We start from the raw sequence: 22,677 nt of genomic DNA, 5'->3' as shown, positions 1-22,677 counted from the left end.
AGGGAGAATGTTCTTAGAGGGAACAACAGGTTGTGCGCTTATCCGCTTCCAGGAAGATTAAAACAAGTTCCTTTTTCTGAAACCACTGCTCACACACATCCTGACATCAACACACACCCTTCTGCATAACTGACTAAAGTCTATCAGTGGTAAAGTACATGATTATATGTTTATGTATTGCATGTTATGAATAGGTTATATAATTATATTGGAGGAAGGGGGCAGAGGGGTCAGGTGGTAATTAAGGGCAACAACCCCTGAACCTCAGCTGTAAAGGGACGTTAATTATTAATGCACGCATATTGGGGGGATTTCCACTAGTTACAACAGCTACAAAGTATAGGTTGGCTATATTGTAAAACTTAATGGAAAAAAAATAGCTTTGTGCTCTTAATTTATAGTTAGGCATAAGGTCAGCAGTAGTGTGGGTAGGATTAGGGTTACAATCTTTAAAGAGAAATGGTCGAAATAGGCGGGGTTTAAGAATTTGTGGCTGTGCTAACTATAGTGGCGACCAGTGGATGAGAGTTACGGTAGCGCCTGATTTGGCACAGACAGGACGGCGGAGTAGGCTGTAATGTGTTTGTACCCCATTTACAGAACTGGGAGGTTGAGTGCTCCTGTCAACGAGTGAAAGCTGCGCTTGCATCTGGCGCTGTGAAAATGGCGGATGACTGTGCTAGGCTTAGTACAATAATCGGTCAATGTTCGCATGGCAGACTTTGCCCGGTGAGGGAGTATTGTGTGTACGGAAATCCAGTAACGTGGCGCGAGCAGCTGTCAAGCAAAGCTAGTAGCGGAACGGGGGCTCCTCGGGCTGTCAAGCGAGTCGACCGCTGGAGCGCGCAAGGTGAGTAGACTAGAATGGGTGTATGGTTCGTCTTTTAACACAGATCTTGGATCCGATTATCCTACCCAAACCACTATCGGGGGATGGCAGAGACCGCGGGCAGATTAATCCCTCTTTCAATGCGCGGTGATCATTAGGCACAATAAACTATAGGCTACCGCTGGCGTCCATTTCCAACGGGCATAGCCAAGCCAAATAACGCAGTTTTCACTCAGAGAAGCATGATTTTATTTTAATGTTTATTTTCGCGTTTTTTATATTTATTTGATGCTGAAAATCACCTCAACACTGTCTATAAGACATCAGCCCTTGATTGGCCAAGCTCTGTGTTCTCTGAGGAGCGCAAAACCGATTGGATTAGAGGTGCGTACACTGCACAGATGTTATGAATGTGTTTCTCTGTGTGCAGGGCTATAGCCAGCCCAGACCCCCATTGATACTACTGCTGCTGCCATGGAGAGGAAAGAGGTAATATATCGGAATATTTTATTGTGATTCAATGAAACAGGATCTGTTGCAGAACGTCTGATCATCATACCCAATGGTGTAAAGTGTACTACTGAAGTAGATTTTTGGGGTATCTGTACTTTTATATTTTTGACCACTACATTCCTAAAGAAAATAATGTACTTTTTACTCCATACATTTTCTCTGAAACATTTCGAATGCTTAGCAGGACAGGAAAATTTTCAAATTCATACTTATCTGATCTGGCGGACTCACTAAACACAAATGCTTAGTTTGTAAATTATGTCTGAGTGTTGGAGTGTGCCCCTTGCTATCCTTAAAAAAACATAAATGATGCCGTCTGGTTTGCAAAATATAAGGAATTTGACATTATTTTGACTTTTACTTTCAATATTTAAGTATTACTTTTGACACTTTAGTATAGTTAAAACCAAATACTTTTAGACTTTTACTCCAGTAGTATTTTACTGTGTGACTTTCACTTTTACTTAAGTAATTTTCCATTAATGTATCTTTTACTTTTATTCAAGTATGACAATTGGGTACTTTTTCCACCACTGATCATACACCAACCCCCCCTCTCTCTACCTCTCCTTCTTTCTCTCTTCTGTCTCTCTCTCTCTTTCTTGTCCTCTCCTTCAGCATCCAGTTGGAGAAGTCCTCATCATTCCAATGAGATCTTCAACATCACTTTCGCCCCAGGATTCAGCTCAACCCCTTCAGCCCTCCTCCCCTCCTCCACCCCTCTCTCTGTCCAGTCCCCAGCTCCAGGCTGAGTTTCTGAGAAGAGCTCCCAGTGCTGCTTCCCCTGACAACGACTCGGCAAGACACCAAAACCTTCTCCACCAACCCTCTCCCTCTGTCTCCCCCTTCTCCTCCCCTCCTACCCCTCTTTCCTCCCCTCCTCCACCCCTCTCTCTGTCCAGTCCCCAGCTCCAGGCTGAGTTTCTGAGAAGAGCTCCCAGAGCTGCTTCCCCCGACAACGATTTGGCTCGACACAAAAACCTTCCCCACCAACCCTCTCCCTCTGTCTCCCCCTCTGTGTCCCTCTTCTCCTCCCCTCCTACCCCTCTTTCCTCCCCTCCTCCACCCCTCTCTCTGTCCAGTCCCCAGCTCCAGGCTGAGTTTCTGAGAAGAGCTCCCAGTGCTGCTTCCCCTGACAACGACTCGGCAAGACACCAAAACCTTCTCCACCAACCCTCTCCCTCTGTCTCCCCCTTCTCCTCCCCTCCTACCCCTCTTTCCTCCCCTCCTCCACCCCTCTCTCTGTCCAGTCCCCAGCTCCAGGCTGAGTTTCTGAGAAGAGCTCCCAGAGCTGCTTCCCCCGACAACGATTTGGCTCGACACAAAAACCTTCCCCACCAACCCTCTCCCTCTGTCTCCCCCTCTGTCTCCCTCTTCTCCTCCCCTCCTACCCCTCTTTCCTCCCCTCCTCCACCCCTCTCTCTGTCCAGTCCCCAGCTCCAGGCTGAGTTTCTGAGAAGAGCTCCCAGAGCTGCTTCCCCCGACAACGATTTGGCTCGACACAAAAACCTTCCCCACCAACCCTCTCCCTCTGTCTCCCCCTCTGTGTCCCTCTTCTCCTCCCCTCCTACCCCTCTTTCATCCCCTCCTCCACCTCTTTCCTCCTCTCCTACCTCTCTTTCCTCCCCTCCTACCCCTCTTTCATCCCCTCCTCCACCTCTTTCCTCCCCTCCTACCCCTCTTTCTTCCCCTCCTCCACCTCTTTCCTCCCCTCCTCCACCCCTCTCCCTGTCCAGTCCCCAGCTCCAGGCTGAGTTTCTGAGGAGAGCAAGCCGTGGTCTGAGAACTGTCTCCTGTGACACCAGCGATGTCCTCACCTCCCCCAGCTCCACCCTGGTCTCCCCCTTTACCTCCATCACCACCTCCACCCTTACCTCCCCCCCACAGCCCCTGTCCTCCTCCATGCCCACTAAAGAGGGTGAGTTTTGAAGCAGTGCCATGGTCTAGTACTGATAGTAAAGTCATGTGATGCTTGTCTCTCTCCAGTTCTCAGCTACTGAATAGTAGTAGTAATGGTTGTCGTTATAGTATACTAGTAGTAATGTCGGTATAGCATACGAGTAGTATTGTCGGTATAGTATACTAGTAGTAATAGTAGTGTCGTTATAGTATACTACTAGTAGTAGTGTCGTTATAGCATACTACTAATTGTAGTGTCATTATTGCATACGAGTGGCGTTATAGAGTAGCAGTAGTGACATTATAGTATACTACTAGTTGTAGTGTCGTTATAGTAAACTACCACCAGTAGTAGTAGTGGTAGTGTAGTTATAGTAAACCAGTAGTAGTGTAGTAGTAGTTATAGTAAACTACCAGTAGTAATGGTAGTAGTGTAGTAGTGTAGTTATAGTATACTAGTAGAAGTAGTAGTGGTGTTATAGTATACTAGTAGTAGTAGTAATGGTGTTATAGTATACCAGTAGTAGTAATGGTGTTATAGTATACCAGTAGTAGTAATGGTGTTATAGTATACCAGTAGTAGTAATGGTGTTATAGTATACCAGTAGTAGTAATGGAGTTATAGTATAGTAGTAGTAGTAATGGAGTTATAGTATACTAGTAGTGGAAGTGGTGTCGTTATAGTATACTACTAGTAGTAGTGTCGTTATAGCATACTACTAATTGTAGTGTCGTTATTGCATACTAGTGTCGTTATGGAGTAGCAGTTGTGTCGTTATAGTAAACTACCACCAGTAGTAGTAGTGGTAGTGTAGTTATAGTAAACTAGTAGTAGTGTAGTCATAGTTATAGTAAACTACCAGTAGTAGTGTAGTAGTAGTAGTAGTAGTAGTAGTAGTGTAGTTATAGTATACTAGTAGAAGTAGTAGTGGTGTTATACTATACCAGTAGTAGTAATGGAGTTATAGTATACTAGTAGTAGTAATGGAGTTATAGTATACTAGTAGTAGTAGTGGTGTTATAGTATACCAGTAGTAGTAATGGAGTTATAGTATACCAGTAGTAGTAATGGAGTTATAGTATACTAGGAGTGGTAGTAGTGTCGTTATAGTATACTAGTAGTGGTAGTAGTGTCGTTATAGAATACTATTAGTAGTGACTGTGTAGTTTACTGTCAATAGTGTAGTTATAGTATACACGTAGTAGTAGTAGTGTAGTTGTAGTTTACTATTAGTAATGTACTTACAGTCTAATAGTATGAGTGTTACTATAGTATACTAGTAGTAGTGTCGTTATAGTATACTAGTAGTAGTGTTTTAGTATACTGGTAGTAGTGGTGTAGTTATAGTATACTAGTTGTAGTGTGGTTATAGTATACTAGTAGTAGCGGTGTAGTTATAGTATTCCAGTAGTAGTGTAGTTATGGTACACTAGTGTTTGTAGTAGTTTTAGTAGTAGTGTGGTTATAGTATACTAGTAGTAGTGTAGTCATAGTAGTAGTGGTGTAGTCGTAGTAGTCGTAAAAATACTTGAAAGTACTACTTAAGTCTTTTTTTTTAGGTATCTGAACATTACTTTACTATTTATATTTTTGACTACTTTTTCTTCACTTACATTCCTTTATTTTATTTTTATTTAAAATTTTTACCCCTTTTTCTCACCAATTTCGTGGTGTCCAATTGTTGTAGTAGCTACTATCTTGTCTCATCGCTGCAACTACCGTACGGGCTCGGGAGAGACGAAGGTTGAAAGTCATGCGTCCTCCGATACACAACCCAACCTAGCCGCACTGCTTCTTAACACAGTGCGCATCCAACCCGGAAGCCAGCCGCACCAATGTGCCGGAGGAAACACCTGGCAACCTTGGCTAGCTCTCACTGCGCCCGGCCCGCCACAGGAGTCGCTGGTGCGCAATGAGACAAGGACGTCCCTACCGACCAAGCCCTCCCTAACCCGGACGACGCTAGGCCAATTGTGCGTCGCCCCATGGACCTCCTTGTCGCGGCCGGTTACGACAGAGCCTGGGCGCGAACCCAGAGTCTCTGATGGCACTGCGCCACCCGGGAGGCCTTCACTACATTCCTAAAGAAAATAATGTACTTTTTACTCAGTACGTTTTCTCTGAAACCCAAATGTACTCGTTACATTTTGAATGCTTAGCAGGACAGGAAAATTGTCCAATTCATGTACTTAGCAAGAGAATATCCGTGGTCATCCCTGTTGCTTCTGATCTTGCGGACTCACTAAACACAAATGCTTATTTTGTAAATGATGTCTGAGTGTTGGAGTGTGCCCTTGGCTATCCATAAATTAAAAAAACAATAAAATGGTGCCGTCTGGTTTGCTTAATATAAGGAATTTGAAATGATTTATGCTTTTACTTTCAATACTGAAGTATATTTTAACAATTACATTTAGTTTTGATAATTTAGGATATTTAAAACCAAATACTTTTAGACTTTTAATCAAGGAGTATTTTACTGGGTGACTTTCACAAAGATACCTTAATAGAAAATGACTAAGGTATCTTTACTTTTACTCAAGTATGACAATTGGGTACGTTTTCCACCACTGACTAGTAGTCTAGTTACAGTATACTAACAGTAGTAGTGCCATTATAGTATACTGCTGGTAGCAGTGTCATTATAGTATATTACTACTAGTAATGTCATTATAGTATACTAGCAGTAGTGTTGGTATATTATACTAGTAGTAGTGCCGTTACTGTATACTAGTAGCAGTGTAGTTATAGTATACTAGTAGTAGTGCAGTTATAGTATACTAGTAGAAGTGTAGTTATAGTGTACTAGTAGTAGTGATAGTGTAGTTATAGAATGTGTGCTGTAGTGTAGTTATAGTATACTAGTAGTATAGTTATAGTATACTAGTATTATTAGTGTAGTTATAGTATACTACCAGTAGTAGTGTAGTTATAGTATACTATTGTAGTAGTTGAGCAGTTATAGTATACTACTAGAGTAGTGTAGTTATGGTATACTAGTGGTAGTGTAGTTATAGTGTACTAGGAGTAGTTTAGTTTAGTATACCAGTAGGGTAGTTATAATATACTACTATTAGTAGTAGTAGTAGTAGTAGTGTCATTGTAGTATACTAGCAGTAGTTCAGTTATTGTATACTAGTGGTAGTATTGTAGTTATAGCATACTAGTAGTAGTAGTGTAGTTATAGTTCACTAGTATTAGCAACGGAGTTATCATATACTAGTAGTGGTAGTGTAGTTATAGTAAACTAGTAGTAGTGTAGTTATGGTATACCAGTAGTAGTAGTAGTGTAGTTATAGTATACTAGTAGCAGTGGTGTAAAGTACTTCATAAAAAATACTTGAAAGTATGACTTAAGTATTTTTGGGGGGTATCTGTACTTTACTTTATTTATATTTTTGACTACTTTTACTTCACTACATTCCTAAAGAAAATAATGTACTTTTTATTCCATATATTTTCTCTGAAACGCAAAAGTACTTCCATGGTCATCCCTATTGCCTCTGATCTGGCTGTTTGTAAATTATGTCTAAGTATTGGAGTGTGTCCCTGGCTATCCATAAATTTAAAAAACAAGAAAATGATGCCGTTTGGTTTGCTTAATATAAGGAATCGTTATAGTATACTAGTTGTACTTTTGTCATTATAGTATACTAGTTGTAGTAGTGTTATAATATACTAGTAGTAGTTGTGTAGTTATAGTATACTTCTAGTAGTAGTATAGTGTAGTTATGGTATACTAGTACAGTAGTAATGTTTGTGTGTGTCCAGTCGAGCTGCTGTGTGTAACATAGTGGTGTACAATAACGTGTGTGTGTGTGTGTGTGTGTGTGTGTAGGTTGCACTACTCTCCTGTCTCTCTCCAGTCCTGAGCTGCTAACTGAGCTGTGTCAATCTCAGTCCCGTCCTATGAAGCATGTCTCTGTCTCTAAAGGACTCACCACTGTCTTCTCTGGACGGGGCAGGGGCATAAAGGTAAGGTGTGTGTGTGTGTGTCACACCACTGTCTTCTCTGGACTGTGCAGGGGCATAAAGTTAAGGTGTATGTGTGTGTCACACCACTGTCTTCTCTGGACGGGGCAGGGGCATAAAGGTAAGGTGTGTGTGTGTCACACCACTGTCTTCTCTGGACGGGGCAGGGGCATAACGGTAAGGTGTGTGTGTGTGTCACACCACTGTCTTCTCTGGATGGGGCAGGGGCATAAAGTTAAGGTGTGTGTGTGTGTCACATCACTGTCTTCTCTGGACGGGGCAGGGGCATAAAGTTAAGGTGTGTGTGTGTGTCACACCACTGTCTTCTCTGGACGGGGCAGGGGCATAAAGTTAAGGTGTATGTGTGTGTCACACCACTGTCTTCTCTGGACGGGGCAGGGGCATAAAGGTAAGGTGTGTGTGTGTCACACCACTGTCTTCTCTGGACGGGGCAGGGGCATAAAGGTAAGGTGTGTGTGTGTGTGTCACACCACTGTCTTCTCTGGACGGGGCAGGGGCATAAAGGTAAGGTGTGTGTGTGTGTGTCACACCACTGTCTTCTCTGGACGGGGCAGGGGCATAAAGGTAAGGTGTGTGTGTCACACCACTGTCTTCTCTGAACGGGGGGAGGACAGAAAGTATTTGGGGCAAGATGTGAGAATTGATCTACTGTGGTGTATATAAACTCTTCCTGACTCTCTCTCTCTGTGCTCCAGAATCCTAGCCCTGCCACTGCCTCAGGAGCAGCCAACCAGACACTCCGCTCAGACTCCATGGCCAATAGGAGAGGACAGGCAGGTTCCAGGCTGTCTAATGGGACAAAGCATTAGACTAAGCTAAAGTGCCCCTGATGACCCCAGATACTGTCTAATGTAATTGAAATGAATGAAAACCAGCAGTCCTGTGGCCCTCCGGGGCCTGGAGTTGAGAACTGAATGACACATTATCAAACACTATCTATACTGCCATGTGCCATTGCCAACACACTAACATCATAGACACAATGCCAACCCACCGACAGACTTACACACACACTGTAATACACCCCCACACACACTGTACCTCTTCATGTAAGACATGGAAAGCAATGTGGTGAGGTGTAGCAGGTCTCTCTGTAAAAAAATAAATTATCAAATGTATCACAACATACTTGTTTGTCTCTCTATTGTGTGTGTGTGTGTGTGTGTAACTTCACTGATAAGATCCAACCCATGGCCAGAGTCTAGAGACATCATGAGATACAGGGACTGTGTGTGTGCGTTGATAGAGGGCTGATGAAACAGTGGTTGAGATAAGAGCCAAAGGTTAAAGGTCAAGTACAGAATGTTCCAGGAGGTGTGGCTTAAAGAGGAAGTGTTTCTTTACTGTAATGCATTTAGAAAGAGAGGGAAAGGAAAACAATACTAAGAAATAGTGTAAGCTGCAAAGGGACAAGAAGATAGCTGTATTTCTCTATATCTTATCTCTCTAAGGTGGACAGCCATTTACCACTAGTTAGTTGTATTCCCCAGCCGGATCTCTCGGTCGCGAATAGCCTGGGGACGAGGTTACCTACCAGTATGTGAGGGGTGGTCTACTGAGTGTGTCTGTGTTCAGGACAGTACCTGTTTGTGTAGACAAGATGGGCATTAATGGGCAACTGCAACGCTACCTGCTGCCAGCCTCCATCATGGCTCTGCTGCTCTTCCTCAGTTCTTTCTGGCTCCGTGAGTTTCCACTTTAACCATAGGATTTAGCTGATACTGTTCTCTGTGTGGCTGTGTGTGTATATTGTGACAAACTGTACACGTGTTTCTCTCATTCTCAGCTCAGATTGCAATGCATGATTGTGAGACCTCCTGGCACCCCTGTCTGAATTTCAATTTCTACCTTCCAACAGTGAGTACACACACACACACACAATTTAGCCTGTAGGGAAATGTCTTAACAGTTAGTTGTTCTATAATTTACATTGTAGTGTGAAACCAAGTGATAGATTGTAATATATAATAAAGATAAATAGGACATACACTACGTGGCCAAAATGATTTGGACACCTGCTCGTTGAACATCTCATTCCAAAATCATGGGCATTAATGTGGAGTTGGTCCCCCTTTGCTGCTATAACAGCCTCCACTCTTCTGGGAAGGATTTCCACTAGATGTTGGAACATTGCTTCTGGGACTTGCTTCCATTCAGCCATAAGAGCATTAGTGAGGTCGAGTACTGATGTTGGGCGATTAGGCCTGGCTTGCAGTCGGCATTCCAATGGTGATCTTAGGCGTGTGTGCGGCTGCTCGGCCATGGAAACCCATTTCATTACGCTCCCAACGAAACAGTTCTTGTGCTGACGTTGCTTCCAGAGGCAGTTTAGAACGTGGGAGTGAGTGTTGCAACCGAGGACAGACAATTTTTCAGCACTCCGCTGTCCCGTTCTGTGAGCTTTTGTGGCCTACCACTTCACGGCTGAGCCGTTGTTGCTCCTGAAAGTTTCCACTTCACAATAACATCACTTACAGTTTACCAGGGCAGCTTTACTGTCAGTGTTTGTCTATGGAAATTGCATGGCTGTGTGCTCAGTTTATACACCTGTCAGCAAAAGGTGTGCCTGAAATAGCTGAATTGACTAATTTGAAAGGGTGTCCACATACTTTTGGTCATGTAGTGTAGATATGATACTTCATCTTCTCCACCTCTCTCCCTCTCTCTCCTGTTCCAGCTGGAGAGCCCTGTTATTCCTCATCCAGCAGGGGTGATGAGTGGGGGACAGCAGGGTGAGAGGGGTGTAGTGTTGGGTTCTGTGCCCCCTCTCCAGGTGTGTCAAGGTCAACAATTCCAGGTGTGGCGTCTCATGTCCCACCTGACCTCTTCCATGGCTACGCACTCTGATGATGTTCTGCTGGAGCACTACCTCTACAGCTGGGACGAACTCATCAAGTACGGTGTGTGTGTGTCTGTGTGTGAGAGTGTTTATAAGGGGAACACCTTTTAAACTTGCCTTAAATGATACAGTAAGGAGTTGTTAGGTGAAGGGCTCTACATTGATTCCCCACTCCTCTCTCTCGCTCTCTCTCTAGGTTTATGGAATCTCTCGGACCTCTGGTCAGTTTTTTTTCTCAGAAGGTCAAAGATAAGATCGCTGTCATCAGAGAGCTGGCCCAGCAGGAGAAAGAGGCCCTTGAGAAACGAAGTCCAGTAGAAGGACACTCTGGAATACAAACTCGCACATCAGGACTACAAGGCCCAGCGGCCTACAGTTCTGTGCGTTCCATGGTGGAGTCGGAGCTGCAAAGGGGCTTGGTGAACTTCAGTGTGCGGACGCGCTCCGGCTGCAGAAATCTGCTGCGGCTCCACCGTTCGTTGCTCTGGATCCTGCTGCTACTGCAGGGCATGGGGGAGGGACCGGACGCACAGGGGGTTTACCGCACCCCTGGGGAGCTCTGCAGGTATCTTTAGACAGAAAACATACACACACTTGCACACACACACTCAAAAGGTTACTTCACAATTTCACTAAATGATTGAAGACCAAGTCTCACACTAACCATAGCCTGATGGCCATACCAGCTTGCCAGTATCGTGGGCACAGATGCCTGCTCTCTCACTCATGCACACACACACTAACCCTAACCTTGCCCCTGTTCCCTAGGGATGCGTACACCGTGGCCCTGGCCCCCCATCACCCCTGGTTGATCCGCAGTGCGGCTGAGCTGGTGTTTGTAGCTCTGCCAGACAGAAGAGTGTTCCTGGATATAGTTTGTGTGAAAAAAGAGGAGGAGGTTGGGCCGGTGCTCAACATTGTTGTAGACGTTATGAGAGAGGTATACACACGCACACAGAGCATACTGGAAGAACACAACATGATAGAGCTGCCATAAGAAAGACACAGACAGACAGACAGACAGGTATGCCAGCACACATAGCCTGCACAGACTATAAAGACACGTGATAGAAAGACTGTAGAAACACACAGCAACTCAGTTAGTTAGGCCTACCGTATAAGCCTGTTAACAACTGTATATGTAGAAAAGCCCTTATAACTAATGAGAACTGTGGAATACTTGCTTTGTGTCAGTGAAAGGAGTGAATAAACATGTTATTTATTCACATGTCTGTAGTTGTTCTTCTGTGTGTGTGTCTACTGCTGTAAATCACAGAAGTAGAATTAAGTACCTGGATCACCAGGCGGGCACTCTGTCCTTCTACAGTGTCTCTGACACAATGCCCTCCTCCACAGTGTCCAGACCAGATTCACGCAGCCCCTCTATCCTGTGTTCTGGCTTCATTGCTTTAAGACCACAGCTGAGTTATGTGAGTTAGACTAGAGTCCTATGTCAGTGATGCTTTACCCTACTATTATGTGAATTGTTTATTTCCTTCTTCTGTGACCCCCAGAGGATTGGCTCTCACAGACTGAGCTCTCTGTAGTCTAGATAGAATTTGAGGTTATGGTTTACCATGCCTTACTATTCTGTGAGGTTTTCCTTTTCTTTGAATAGCAGAGGATTGACTTTCACAGATTCAGTAATTTCTAGAATTATTTTCCCCAAATCATATGATGTTGAAAATGAATCTGTATCTCCGGTGAGACTTTACCTCTGAAGGCAGCATGTGATACATTGTTTTCAGAATAATTTCTTAACCTGTTCTTTCCCTTTGTTATTGTGTACTCTTTTTCAGAGGTAGCCATTTGTTATGTAGGCTACAGTGCATTTGTTGCTGTATATTCTATGTGTATTTATCCTAGATCTCTCACATGCTTGATGTTACAGGTCCCCTCGAGGTCCATATTATACCAATCGTTTTTCAATCAAATGAAGTAAGTAGTTTACTGAGCCCTTATTTACAGTGTTCACTCAATATTGACAATGCTGAAGCAAATGCAAACTGATAAATAAACAGTGTGTTTGTTGAGCATCTGATTAGTGAACTACTTCTTTCACATTCAGAGCCTCCTAATGCTCTAGTGGCATGAATACACTGTTTTGAAGTACATTTAATTTGACAGTGTCTTTTTTTGTGAAAAACAACATGAAAAGATAACAAGGAAAATAATTGAATGCAATAAATCTTTATTTGATTAATTAAGTGTTGTTATTTGTTAGATTGACATTTTTAAGGTGTTGCAAAAGCATTTGTTGATGGCCGAAAACATCCTGACAAAGATGGAGGGTTTGTGTTTCTTCTCCTTGGGTTGAGAAGTGGAGAGACAACTCTCTTGAAGTGGAGCCATGGCAGCCTTTGGCACTATGTTGGGTACTAGAGACCGAAGGGAAAGTTGGCATGAACTTTAGTCAACAAACCTACATGGACTTGGTTTTAAAATTATTGTGTGCTCATCCTTTCATGTTGCTAATGTTGTGGGACTGTGAAATATTATGCCGTTTATATATATTTATATATATATATATATATTTAATATATATATATTTTATCAGAGTTTATATAAAAAACTGTGATAAAATAATAATTAGCCGTTAGACTTACATATGCAATGGTCCTCTTCCCGGGGAAACTTAATCTGGTCCTGGGCTTCCTCTGAGGGCTGTACCTCCTTTTTGTTGCGCCGCCTGAAGCACTTATTGTTTCAAAATAAAATATCTTACTGAATGTAATTCTTAAAACAACATAATTTATACAACAACAACAAGTATAAAGTAATGCCGTTGAGAGGTTTTCATATTGTGTAGTAAGATACCCAACAGCAAGTAATAAACACCCAAAAAATTACAGCAAAACTCAATAATAACATTTCACTTAGACCCATTTCTGGTTTACCTTGAGGTTGAGTCTGAACTTGGAAATCTTTGGGAGGAATCTGAACCTCCATTTGCCTTGTTTCACAGCCGGAGGAGAACTGGAATCACTCTGGGCCTGATCCACAGACCCAGTAGCAATGATGGATGCGTCTCTGTCATGGATGTTGTCCTCCACTGTGTGACTAGAGGCTCCAGAAATGTTGTCCATCACTTGGTGACAGATCGCGCTTGTGAACAGATTCACTGTGTCATCGTAAACCTGCGAAGAACTAGCAGACACCAGAGAGCTACTACCATCAAGTACAGTCACTCGAGCAGTAGTGGAACTTGAGCTGCGGTGACTAGATGTGCTCGACGGAACATCGTAAAGGGAGGCTTCCTGATCCAAGCCCCACAATGAAGGAGGCAAGATCAAAGGAAGCAGCAATTGCTTCACTAACTCCTCAGCGAACATGTAGATGAGTTTGGAGGAGAAGGTTTTCCCCACTTGGTTTTCCCTCCTTGCTAGGTTAAGCAAAACTGTGTCAGAGACACACTTAGTGACTGCCACCGATTTGATTAGTGGGATGCTGTTCTGCTCCCGAATGAGGCTCTCAAGTTGATCAACAAGGTCATGGCACAATGAGTGAATCTTCTCCTTTGAGATAAGTTCTTCTAGTGATGTTAGATCAGAGTCTGGAGAAGTGATCCGCTGCATCACTTCAGGATCAATATGTTCAATGATGAAGCTCACCACACCATTCAGGGTTTTTCCTAGGTCACTCAATGAGGCCCCGGATGCAATATCATCTCTTGCATCAATACATGTGCTTCTAATGACAGGGAAGCTACTGTCCAGTAACTCAGTTGACATTGGAGTTCCTGGGAGAGTGTGAGTATTGTTCAATCTCTGAGACCTTGAGCCTTTTGAAGCAGTAGATAAAGACGTTGAAGGCCTTTGAAGCTCTTGCCACTCTTGCTCTGTATCATCCTCACTGCAAACTGTCTCCACACCCTCCAGCATCATTCCCACAATGCCATGGAGTTGCACCAGCTCCCGTGAGGTCATCAATTCCTCCGATCTGGTCATTTCCTCTTGGATGGCATGCAAGATTTGACTGCTGCTTTTTTTGGCTTGCATTATGATAGCATCTGTGGTTTTTACATCTGGTTGATGATGCCGGATGAAAAACTCTCTCAGGTTGTTCCGCAGGTGCCTATAAATAGTCTGTGCTGTAGACCAAAGTTTAAAGTCAGAAATGGCAACGCCACTTTGCCAGCTCTTGCTTGATGTCTCAGAATAACTTGTGGTACCATGTAGAAGGGCAGAATCAGTTGGCTGTAGACTATCAGTTGATTCGGTGGTCTGCAACAAGCTCTTCATGTCTTTCACAACTGCTGCAACAACACCAAAAGAGGATGAGTCCATGCTCATAAAGGAAGTTGAGGAGGAATCCTGTTGAATGCCAAAATCTGATTGACTGACCAGACTAGTGTGGGACTCTGATATGCTGGAACTTCCTGAGTTGGAAAAGCACCTGACATATTCAATTAGGACTTGTTTCACTTGTTTCACAGCCTGTGTCTGAAATGTTTCACTGGAGAGTTCGCAAATGAATGCATTTGGAGAAACACACAAACTCTCTGATGAAGAAGTTGCAGAACTTGCGGCAGAGATGACCTTTAACCAAGCTATGACATGGTCCACAAACTCAGTAGCCAAAAGGGACGTATCCGATGACATCTTTTCATGTGAATATGTCAATTCTTCCTCAGGAACTTCTGGCTTGTAACATGACACAATTGTGCTCACAACCTCCTTAGTGGTAGAGTCGAGGTGAAGCTGAATGATCTGAGGGCTAAGAGCCGTAGGTCTGGAGCTTTCACTCTGATGTCTATGAAGAGCCACTTCTCCTGGTGATATGACCCCTGGAAGCATACGCTCACTCTTGTTGGATCCAAATGACTTTTGGATCAAAGTAGGAGCAGAAATGTTTTTAGCTTGCTCTAGATTCTCCTCTTTGTCTCGTTCTGAGCTGTTAGGGGCCAAAAGTCGAGTGTAAAATCCCCTCAGCGTATTCTGCAACCGTTTAGAAAGGTTAAGGGCCGCGGGTAGAGCTTTCATTTTTGTGAAATCTGATTGTGCGATACATGTCATATCGCTCAGAAAGGAATCCATAATTTCAGAGGCTTCAGAACCTACATTAATTGTAGTTGTTAAAAGTTCTGGCATAGCTGGCAGATTCCTTTCACTGGCCAGATTACATGAATGCTCAGGTGTGCAAGCAGACATTTGTGCAGATAGACTTCTGCTAGACCTAATGAGCACTTCGCTAATAGCGTTAGTGGCTTCTGACTTCAATTCACCACTGGAGAATTTCTCAATGGTTGTCATTACAGGAGATCCAAGCTTTTTCTCAGAAGGTGAAAGTATGAGGATGTTTGGACTCACCAAGCTGCCAGAGGATACAGTCTCTTTCAGATTTTTTTCCTCTGCTAGGGAGTCTTCCAGAAGACCACCAACACTATCCCTTGAAGCCAAAACATTTACTTTGTGTGTTATTTCTCGAAGCACATCCATTGTTCCTTGCTCTCCTCCCTGGCATTCTCTGGAGTTGACCATAACAGCCATGACCTCTCCTGTCAATGGTGCAAGAGAAGCCTCAATGTCCACAATCTCCTTAGATGGATTGGTTTTGGCTTGAGGCGCAGCCTGTCCAGTGATTCCAAACCTCCGCAACTTGGCACAGATAACAGACACCAGCTTCTGGGCGGCCTGCATGGCATATCGCCTGCCAGTGTCACACAACACTGGTCTTGATTTACCTGAGCTGGAACAGGAGATGATCAGTGAGATGTCAGAGTTCACCTGACTCACAACATCTCTGACCACAGATCTGGTCAATCCAGGTGAGCCAGAAGAGCAGGATTGATCACCCAGCGTTTGGAGAATTGTGGCCTCTGTGATCCCAAAGAGGGCATTCAGAGGATCTGTCAGTTGAACGTCTACTCGATGTGCCCTCTGCAACGACGTCTGGGAACTTCAAAACAAACACAAGAATTTATCAGTCTTGGCTAATGTTTACATATTGATCTCTAAAAATAACTCTACAAATTCACCTAAATCCCAATAATTATAATATTTAGTTCTCTAAACATGTGGTGTCTGCCTCTTATTTTACCATAAAAACAGTCGTAAAAACAGTCGTTCATTAGCTTTTCATTCTTAGATGTGTCATATGCTGTGTAATGTGTGAAAAAAGTTGGTTTGAATTCAGTATGTACACGGTGCTAAGATCAGTCAGATCAGGCACACAGTTGAAGTTTGGTCGGTGAACATACCTTGTGGAAGAACGTGGAGTGGGTGTGTGGGAGCTGTAATAATGTCTGCCACTGCCGCTCGCCGTCAATTCTCTGTTGTGGTAACTGTGTCCGCGGATCAATTCAAGCCTCTGTTCAAATTCAGTGGATGAGGGGTAGGGACTCTTGACCCATTGACTGTACAGATACCTTCCACTGCTGGGCCTTGTGGATAGATCTTTGTCATCAAATGTCACCATGTGTGACTGCTCAAAATCAGTGGCCGAGGGGGAGGGAGTCCTGGCCCGTGGACTGCACAGGGACCTTCCACTGCCCGTCCTCTTAGGTAGACCATCTTCATTCAATTTCACCACATGTTCCTGGATGCTTGCAATGTTGGCGCACTCTGATCCAGTCAGCGAGGGAGAGGAACTAGCTTCTCCAGCGGAATCAAGCTCTAATATTTGTGCAAGGGTCGGGATGAGGATCTCTACCGCAATGTGGGAAACCGTTTTCGCTATCTTCTTACACATTTTGGCAAGTTGTACTTTGGTTGTCTGTTTCAATACAAAAAAAGAGCATAATATTTATTCTTGAGGGGCTGTGTTGTCAAGTGCTTAGTTAGTCAATATGATAAACTTCATGTCCAACTTTCTATCATATAATCACACATCAAATGTTGACAGATAAACTTACAGGATTTATCATGCCCTCCTGAATCACCTTCCACTGCCTGATAAAGACACAAGTTAACATGTTCAGTTGTTTTGTAGTGGTCCAGACAGGGTTGTTGTATAAAGAATGGACGCTATTTAAAGATTTGGAGCATACCTATCAGTGAGATTCCTCATGAAATTGATGAGGATTGGGAAGCAGACGTCCTCTTCCATTCCTGAGGGGTAAAGTTGACTCTTGCGTAATTCCTCATGTAAGAGTTGAATTACGGCCGCTCTGTTTTGGTATTTATCTAGATAGTGAGCTCGGGGTGAACAGAATGCCACTGAGGAACCCAAAGGACAAAAATAAATTTGTTTTTAAAATAATGAATCTGCACAACAAAAGGAACAAAACAGTACATGTACTAGCAAAATAAATAGTTTAATATAGAAAAATCTCTAACCTTCTTCAGTGCCTTGGTCTGCTGATTTTTTGGGGGCCTTCAAGAATACAGTTTTCAAATCACACATTATTATTTTTAACATCAAGTTAAAGCAGTCCATTATTTAGCCAATTGACAACAATATAGATTCAAACCTAGAAAATAAACCAAGTGGCCAGAGGACCAATCACACCTTCCTCTCATTCTTTCTATCCTATACAGTGTTTATCAAAATGAAAGTAAGTGAGTTTTTTTTAATATGTAGAGATTCTGTAAACTTTGTTGAAAAGCTGTGAAGCTGTTGAAAGACTGCCTCCTTTTCATCTGACATTGAATCAAGTTTGTAAAATGAAACAGGATAGATTAAAACCTAGCAAAAAAAATGTAAAAAATGATAAGAGGACCAATCTTACCTTGCCAGACATGACCTTCTTCTCTTCCTTTAGTTGAGCGTCTGGTTTCTCTGCCTCCACCTCCTCTTCCATCCCTTTCTCCTGGTGGCTATCTTCCAAGTCCTGTTGTAATCAAGTGTTGTTGTTATAATCATCATAACTTGCCTATAAAAAAATTACAGCTAAACTCAATAACATTTCACTTAGACCCATTTCTGGTTTACCTTGAGGTTGAGTCTGAACTTGGAAAACTTTGGGAGGAATCTGAACCTCCATTTGCCTTGTTTCACAGCCGGAGGAGAACTGGAATCACTCTGGTCCTGATCCACAGACCCAGTAGCAATGATGGATGCCTCTCTGTCATGGATGTTGTCCTCCACTGTGTGACTAGAAGCTCCAGAAATGTTGTCCATCACTTGGTGACATATCGCGCTTGTGAACAGATTCACTGTGTCATCGTAAACCTGCGAAGAACTAGCAGACACCAGAGAGCTACTACCATCAAGTACAGTCACTCGAGAAGTAGTGGAACTTGAGCTGCGGTGACTAGATGTGCTCGACAGAACATCGTAAAGGGAGGCTTCCTGATCCAAGCCCCACAATGAAGGAGGCAAGATCAAAGGAAGCAGCAATTGGTTCATTAACTCCTCAGCGAACATGTAGATGAGTTTGGAGGAGAAGGGTTTCCCCACTTGGTTTTCCCTCCTTGCTAGGTTAAGCAAAACTGTGTCAGAGACACACTTAGTGACTGCCACCGATTTGATTAGTGGGATGCTGTTCTGCTCCCGAATGAGGCTCTCAAGTTGATCAACAAGGTCATGGCACAATGAGTGAATCTTCTCCTTTGAGATAAGTTCTTCTAGTGATGTTAGATCAGAGTCTGGAGAAGTGATCCGCTGCATCACTTCAGGATCAATATGTTCAATGATGAAGCTCACCACACCATTCAGGGTTTTTCCTAGGTCACTCAATGAGGCCCCGGATGCAATATCATCTCTTGCATCAATACATGTGCTTCTAATGACAGGGAAGCTACTGTCCAGTAACTCAGTTGACATTGGAGTTCCTGGGAGAGTGTGAGTATTGTTCAATCTCTGAGACCTTGAGCCTTTTGAAGCAGTAGATAAAGACGTTGAAGGCCTTTGAAGCTCTTGCCACTCTTGCTCTGTATCATCCTCACTGCAAACTGTCTCCACACCCTCCAGCATCATTCCCACAATGCCATGGAGTTGCACCAGCTCCCGTGAGGTCATCAATTCCTCCGATCTGGTCATTTCCTCTTGGATGGCAAGCAAGATTTGACTGCTGCTTTTTTTGGCTTGCATTATGATAGCATCTGTGGTTTTTACATCTGGTTGATGATGCCGGATGAAAAACTCTCTCAGGTTGTTCCGCAGGTGCCTATAAATAGTCTGTGCTGTAGACCAAAGTTTAAAGTCAGAAATGGCAACGCCACTTTGCCAGCTCTTGCTTGATGTCTCAGAATAACTTGTGGTACCATGTAGAAGGGCAGAATCAGTTGGCTGTAGACTATCAGTTGATTCGGTGGTCTGCAACAGGCTCTTCATGTCTTTCACAACGGCTGCAACAACACCAAAAGAGGATGAGTCCATGCTCATAAAGGAAGTTGAGGAGGAATCCTGTTGAATGCCAAAATCTGATTGACTGACCAGACTAGTGTGGGACTCTGATATGCTGGAACTTCCTGAGTTGGAAAAGCACCTGACATATTCAATTAGGACTTGTTTCACTTGTTTCACAGCCTGTGTCTGAAACGTTTCACTGGAGAGTTCGCAAATGAATGCATTTGGAGAAACGCACAAACTCTCTGATGAAGAAGTTGCAGAACTTGCGGCAGAGATGACCTTTAACCAAGCTATGACATTGTCCACAAACTCAGTAGCCAAAAGGGACGTATCCGATGACATCTTTTCATGTGAATATGTCAATTCTTCCTCAGGAACTTCTGGCTTGTAACATGACACAATTGTGCTCACAACCTCCTTAGTGGTAGAGTCGAGGTGAAGCTGAATGATCTGAGGGCTAAGAGCCGTAGGTCTGGAGCTTTCACTCTGATGTCTATGAAGAGCCACTTCTCCTGGTGATATGACCCCTGGAAGCATACGCTCACTCTTGTTGGATCCAAATGACTTTTGGATCAAAGTAGGAGCAGAAATGTTTTTAGCTTGCTCTAGATTCTCCTCTTTGTCTCGTTCTGAGCTGTTAGGGGCCAAAAGTCGAGTGTAAAATCCCCTCAGCGTATTCTGCAACCTTTTAGAAAGGTTAAGGGCCGCGGGTAGAGCTTTCATTTTTGTGAAATCTGATTGTGCGATACATGTCATATCGCTCAGAAAGGAATCCATAATTTCAGAGGCTTCAGAACCTACATTAATTGTAGTTGTTAAAAGTTCTGGCATAGCTGGCAGATTCCTTTCACTGGCCAGATTACATGAATGCTCAGGTGTGCAAGCAGACATTTGTGCAGATAGACTTCTGCTAGACCTAATGAGCACTTCGCTAATAGCGTTAGTGGCTTCTGACTTCAATTCACCACTGGAGAATTTCTCAATGGTTGTCATTACAGGAGATCCAAGCTTTTTCTCAGAAGGTGAAAGTATGAGGATGTTTGGACTCACCAAGCTGCCAGAGGATACAGTCTCTTTCAGATTTTTTTCCTCTGCTAGGGTGTCTTCCAGAAGACCACCAACACTATCCCTTGAAGCCAAAACATTTACTTTGTGTGTTATTTCTCGAAGCACATCCATTGTTCCTTGCTCTCCTCCCTGGCATTCTCTGGAGTTGACCATAACAGCCATGACCTCTCCTGTCAATGGTGCAAGAGAAGCCTCAATGTCCACAATCTCCTTAGATGGATTGGTTTTGGCTTGAGGCGCAGCCTTTCCAGTGATTCCAAACCTCCGCAACTTGGCACAGATAACAGACACCAGCTTCTGGGCGGCCTGCATGGCATATCGCCTGCCAGTGTCACACAACACTGGTCTTGATTTACCTGAGCTGGAACAGGAGATGATCAGTGAGATGTCAGAGTTCACCTGACTCACGACATCTCTGACCATAGATCTGGTCAATCCAGGTGAGCCAGAAGAGCAGGATTGATCACCCAGCGTTTGGAGAATTGTGGCCTCTGTGATCCCAAAGAGGGCATTCAGAGGATCTGTCAGTTGAACGTCTACTCGATGTGCCCTCTGCAACGACGTCTGGGAACTTCAAAACAAACACAAGAATTTATCAGTCTTGGCTAATGTTTACATATTGATCTCTAAAAATAACTCTACAAATTCACCTAAATCCCAATAATTATAATATTTAGTTCTCTAAACATGTGGTGTCTGCCTCTTATTTTACCATAAAAACAGTCGTAAAAACAGTCGTTCATTAGCTTTTCATTCTTAGATGTGTCATATGCTGTGTACTGTGTGAAAAAAGTTGGTTTGAATTCAGTATGTACACGGTGCTAAGATCAGTCAGGTCAGGCACACAGTTGAAGTTTGGTCGGTGAACATACCTTGTGGAAGAACGTGGAGTGGGTGTGTGGGAGCTGTAATAATGTCTGCCACTGCCGCTCGCCGTCAATTCTCTGTTGTGGTAACTGTGTCCGCGGATCAATTCAAGCCTCTGTTCAAATTCAGTGGATGAGGGGTAGGGACTCTTGACCCATTGACTGTACAGATACCTTCCACTGCTGGGCCTTGTGGATAGATCTTTGTCATCAAATGTCACCATGTGTGACTGCTCAAAATCAGTGGCCGAGGGGGAGGGAGTCCTGGCCCGTGGACTGCACAGGGACCTTCCACTGCCCGTCCTCTTAGGTAGACCATCTTCATTCAATTTCACCACATGTTCCTGGATGCTTGCAATGTTGGCGCACTCTGATCCAGTCAGCGAGGGAGAGGAACTAGCTTCTCCAGCGGAATCAAGCTCTAATATTTGTGCAAGGGTCGGGATGAGGATCTCTACCGCAATGTGGGAAACCGTTTTCGCTATCTTCCTACACATTTTGGCAAGTTGTACTTTGGTTGTCTGTTTCAATACAAAAAAGAGCATAATATTTATTCTTGAGGGGCTGTGTTGTCAAGTGCTTAGTTAGTCAATATGATAAACTTCATGTCCAACTTTCTATCAAATAATCACATCAAATGTTGACAGATAAACTTACAGGATTTCTCATGCCCTCCTGAATCACCTCCCACTGCCTGATAAAGACACAAGTTAACATGTTCAGTTGTTTTGTAGTGGTCCAGACAGGGTTGTTGTATAAAGAATGGACGCTATTTAAAGATTTGGAGCATACCTATCAGTGAGATTCCTCATGAAATTAATGAGGATTGGGAAGCAGACGTCCTCTTCCATTCCTGAGGGGTAAAGTTGACTCTTGTGTAATTCCTCATGTAAGAGTTGAATTACGGCCGCTCTGTTTTGGTATTTATCTAGATAGTGAGCTCGGGGTGAACAGAATGCCACTGAGGAACCTAAAGGACAAAAATAAATTAGTGTTTAAAATAATGAATCTGCACAACAAAAGGAACAAAACAGTACATGTACTGGGAAAATAAATAGTTTAATATAGAAAAATCTCTAACCTTCTTCAGTGCCTTGGTCTGCTGATTTTTTGGGGGCCTTCAAGAATACAGTTTTTAAATCACACATTATTATTTTTAACATCAAGTTAAAGCAGTCCATTATTTAGCCAATTGACAGCAAGATAGATTCAAACCTAGAAAATAACCCAAGTGGCCAGAGGACCAATCACACCTTCCTCTCATTCTTTCTATCCTATACAGTGTTTATCAAAATGAAAGTAAGTGAGTTTTTTTTAATATGTAGAGATTCTGTAAACTTTTTGTTGAAAAGCTGTGAAGCTGTTGAAAGACTGCCTCCTTTTCATCTGCCATTGAATCAGGTTTGTAAAATGAAACAGGATAGATTAAAATCGA

General features: G+C 43.3%; 3 protein-coding genes across 4 annotated transcripts; 2 read left to right on the top strand and 1 right to left on the bottom strand.

Moving 5' to 3' along the window:
- Nucleotides 1–452: 452 nt before the first annotated feature.
- Nucleotides 453–8,361, top strand: LOC135516364 (uncharacterized). 2 transcript variants are annotated; one of them, XM_064940625.1, is made up of 6 exons: nucleotides 453–850; nucleotides 1,260–1,318; nucleotides 1,961–2,915; nucleotides 3,042–3,260; nucleotides 7,081–7,217; nucleotides 7,931–8,361. In XM_064940625.1, exons 2-6 carry the CDS (start codon nucleotides 1,304–1,306, stop codon nucleotides 8,042–8,044), a joined length of 1,440 nt encoding a protein of 479 aa, XP_064796697.1. In that variant the 5' UTR covers nucleotides 453–850; nucleotides 1,260–1,303; the 3' UTR covers nucleotides 8,045–8,361. The 2 variants fall into 2 exon arrangements, with proteins under 2 accessions (XP_064796697.1, XP_064796696.1); XM_064940624.1 differs by having other exon boundaries at nucleotides 1,961–3,260.
- Nucleotides 8,362–8,571: 210 nt separating this feature from the next.
- Nucleotides 8,572–12,277, top strand: LOC135516368 (ceramide-1-phosphate transfer protein-like). Its single transcript, XM_064940631.1, has 5 exons — nucleotides 8,572–8,920; nucleotides 9,022–9,092; nucleotides 9,913–10,130; nucleotides 10,271–10,639; nucleotides 10,843–12,277. The coding sequence occupies exons 1-5, from the start codon at nucleotides 8,836–8,838 to the stop codon at nucleotides 11,069–11,071; spliced, it is 972 nt and encodes a 323-aa protein (XP_064796703.1). The 5' UTR covers nucleotides 8,572–8,835; the 3' UTR covers nucleotides 11,072–12,277.
- On the bottom strand, nucleotides 12,257–20,591 carry LOC135516358 (uncharacterized). The gene is made up of 9 exons (XM_064940616.1): nucleotides 17,947–20,591; nucleotides 17,744–17,845; nucleotides 17,352–17,388; nucleotides 17,063–17,231; nucleotides 16,928–16,964; nucleotides 16,274–16,788; nucleotides 12,972–15,972; nucleotides 12,681–12,771; nucleotides 12,257–12,452 (listed from the first exon to the last, which is right to left on the bottom strand). Exons 1-9 carry the CDS (start codon nucleotides 20,536–20,538, stop codon nucleotides 12,295–12,297), a joined length of 6,702 nt encoding a protein of 2,233 aa, XP_064796688.1. The 5' UTR covers nucleotides 20,539–20,591; the 3' UTR covers nucleotides 12,257–12,294.
- Nucleotides 20,592–22,677: the final 2,086 nt, after the last annotated feature.

This window comes from Oncorhynchus masou, chromosome 27 (assembly GCF_036934945.1).
Source record: "Oncorhynchus masou masou isolate Uvic2021 chromosome 27, UVic_Omas_1.1, whole genome shotgun sequence".
NCBI classification, from domain to species: domain Eukaryota; kingdom Metazoa; phylum Chordata; class Actinopteri; order Salmoniformes; family Salmonidae; genus Oncorhynchus; species Oncorhynchus masou.
This window is presented reverse-complemented; position numbering and strand designations above follow the sequence as displayed.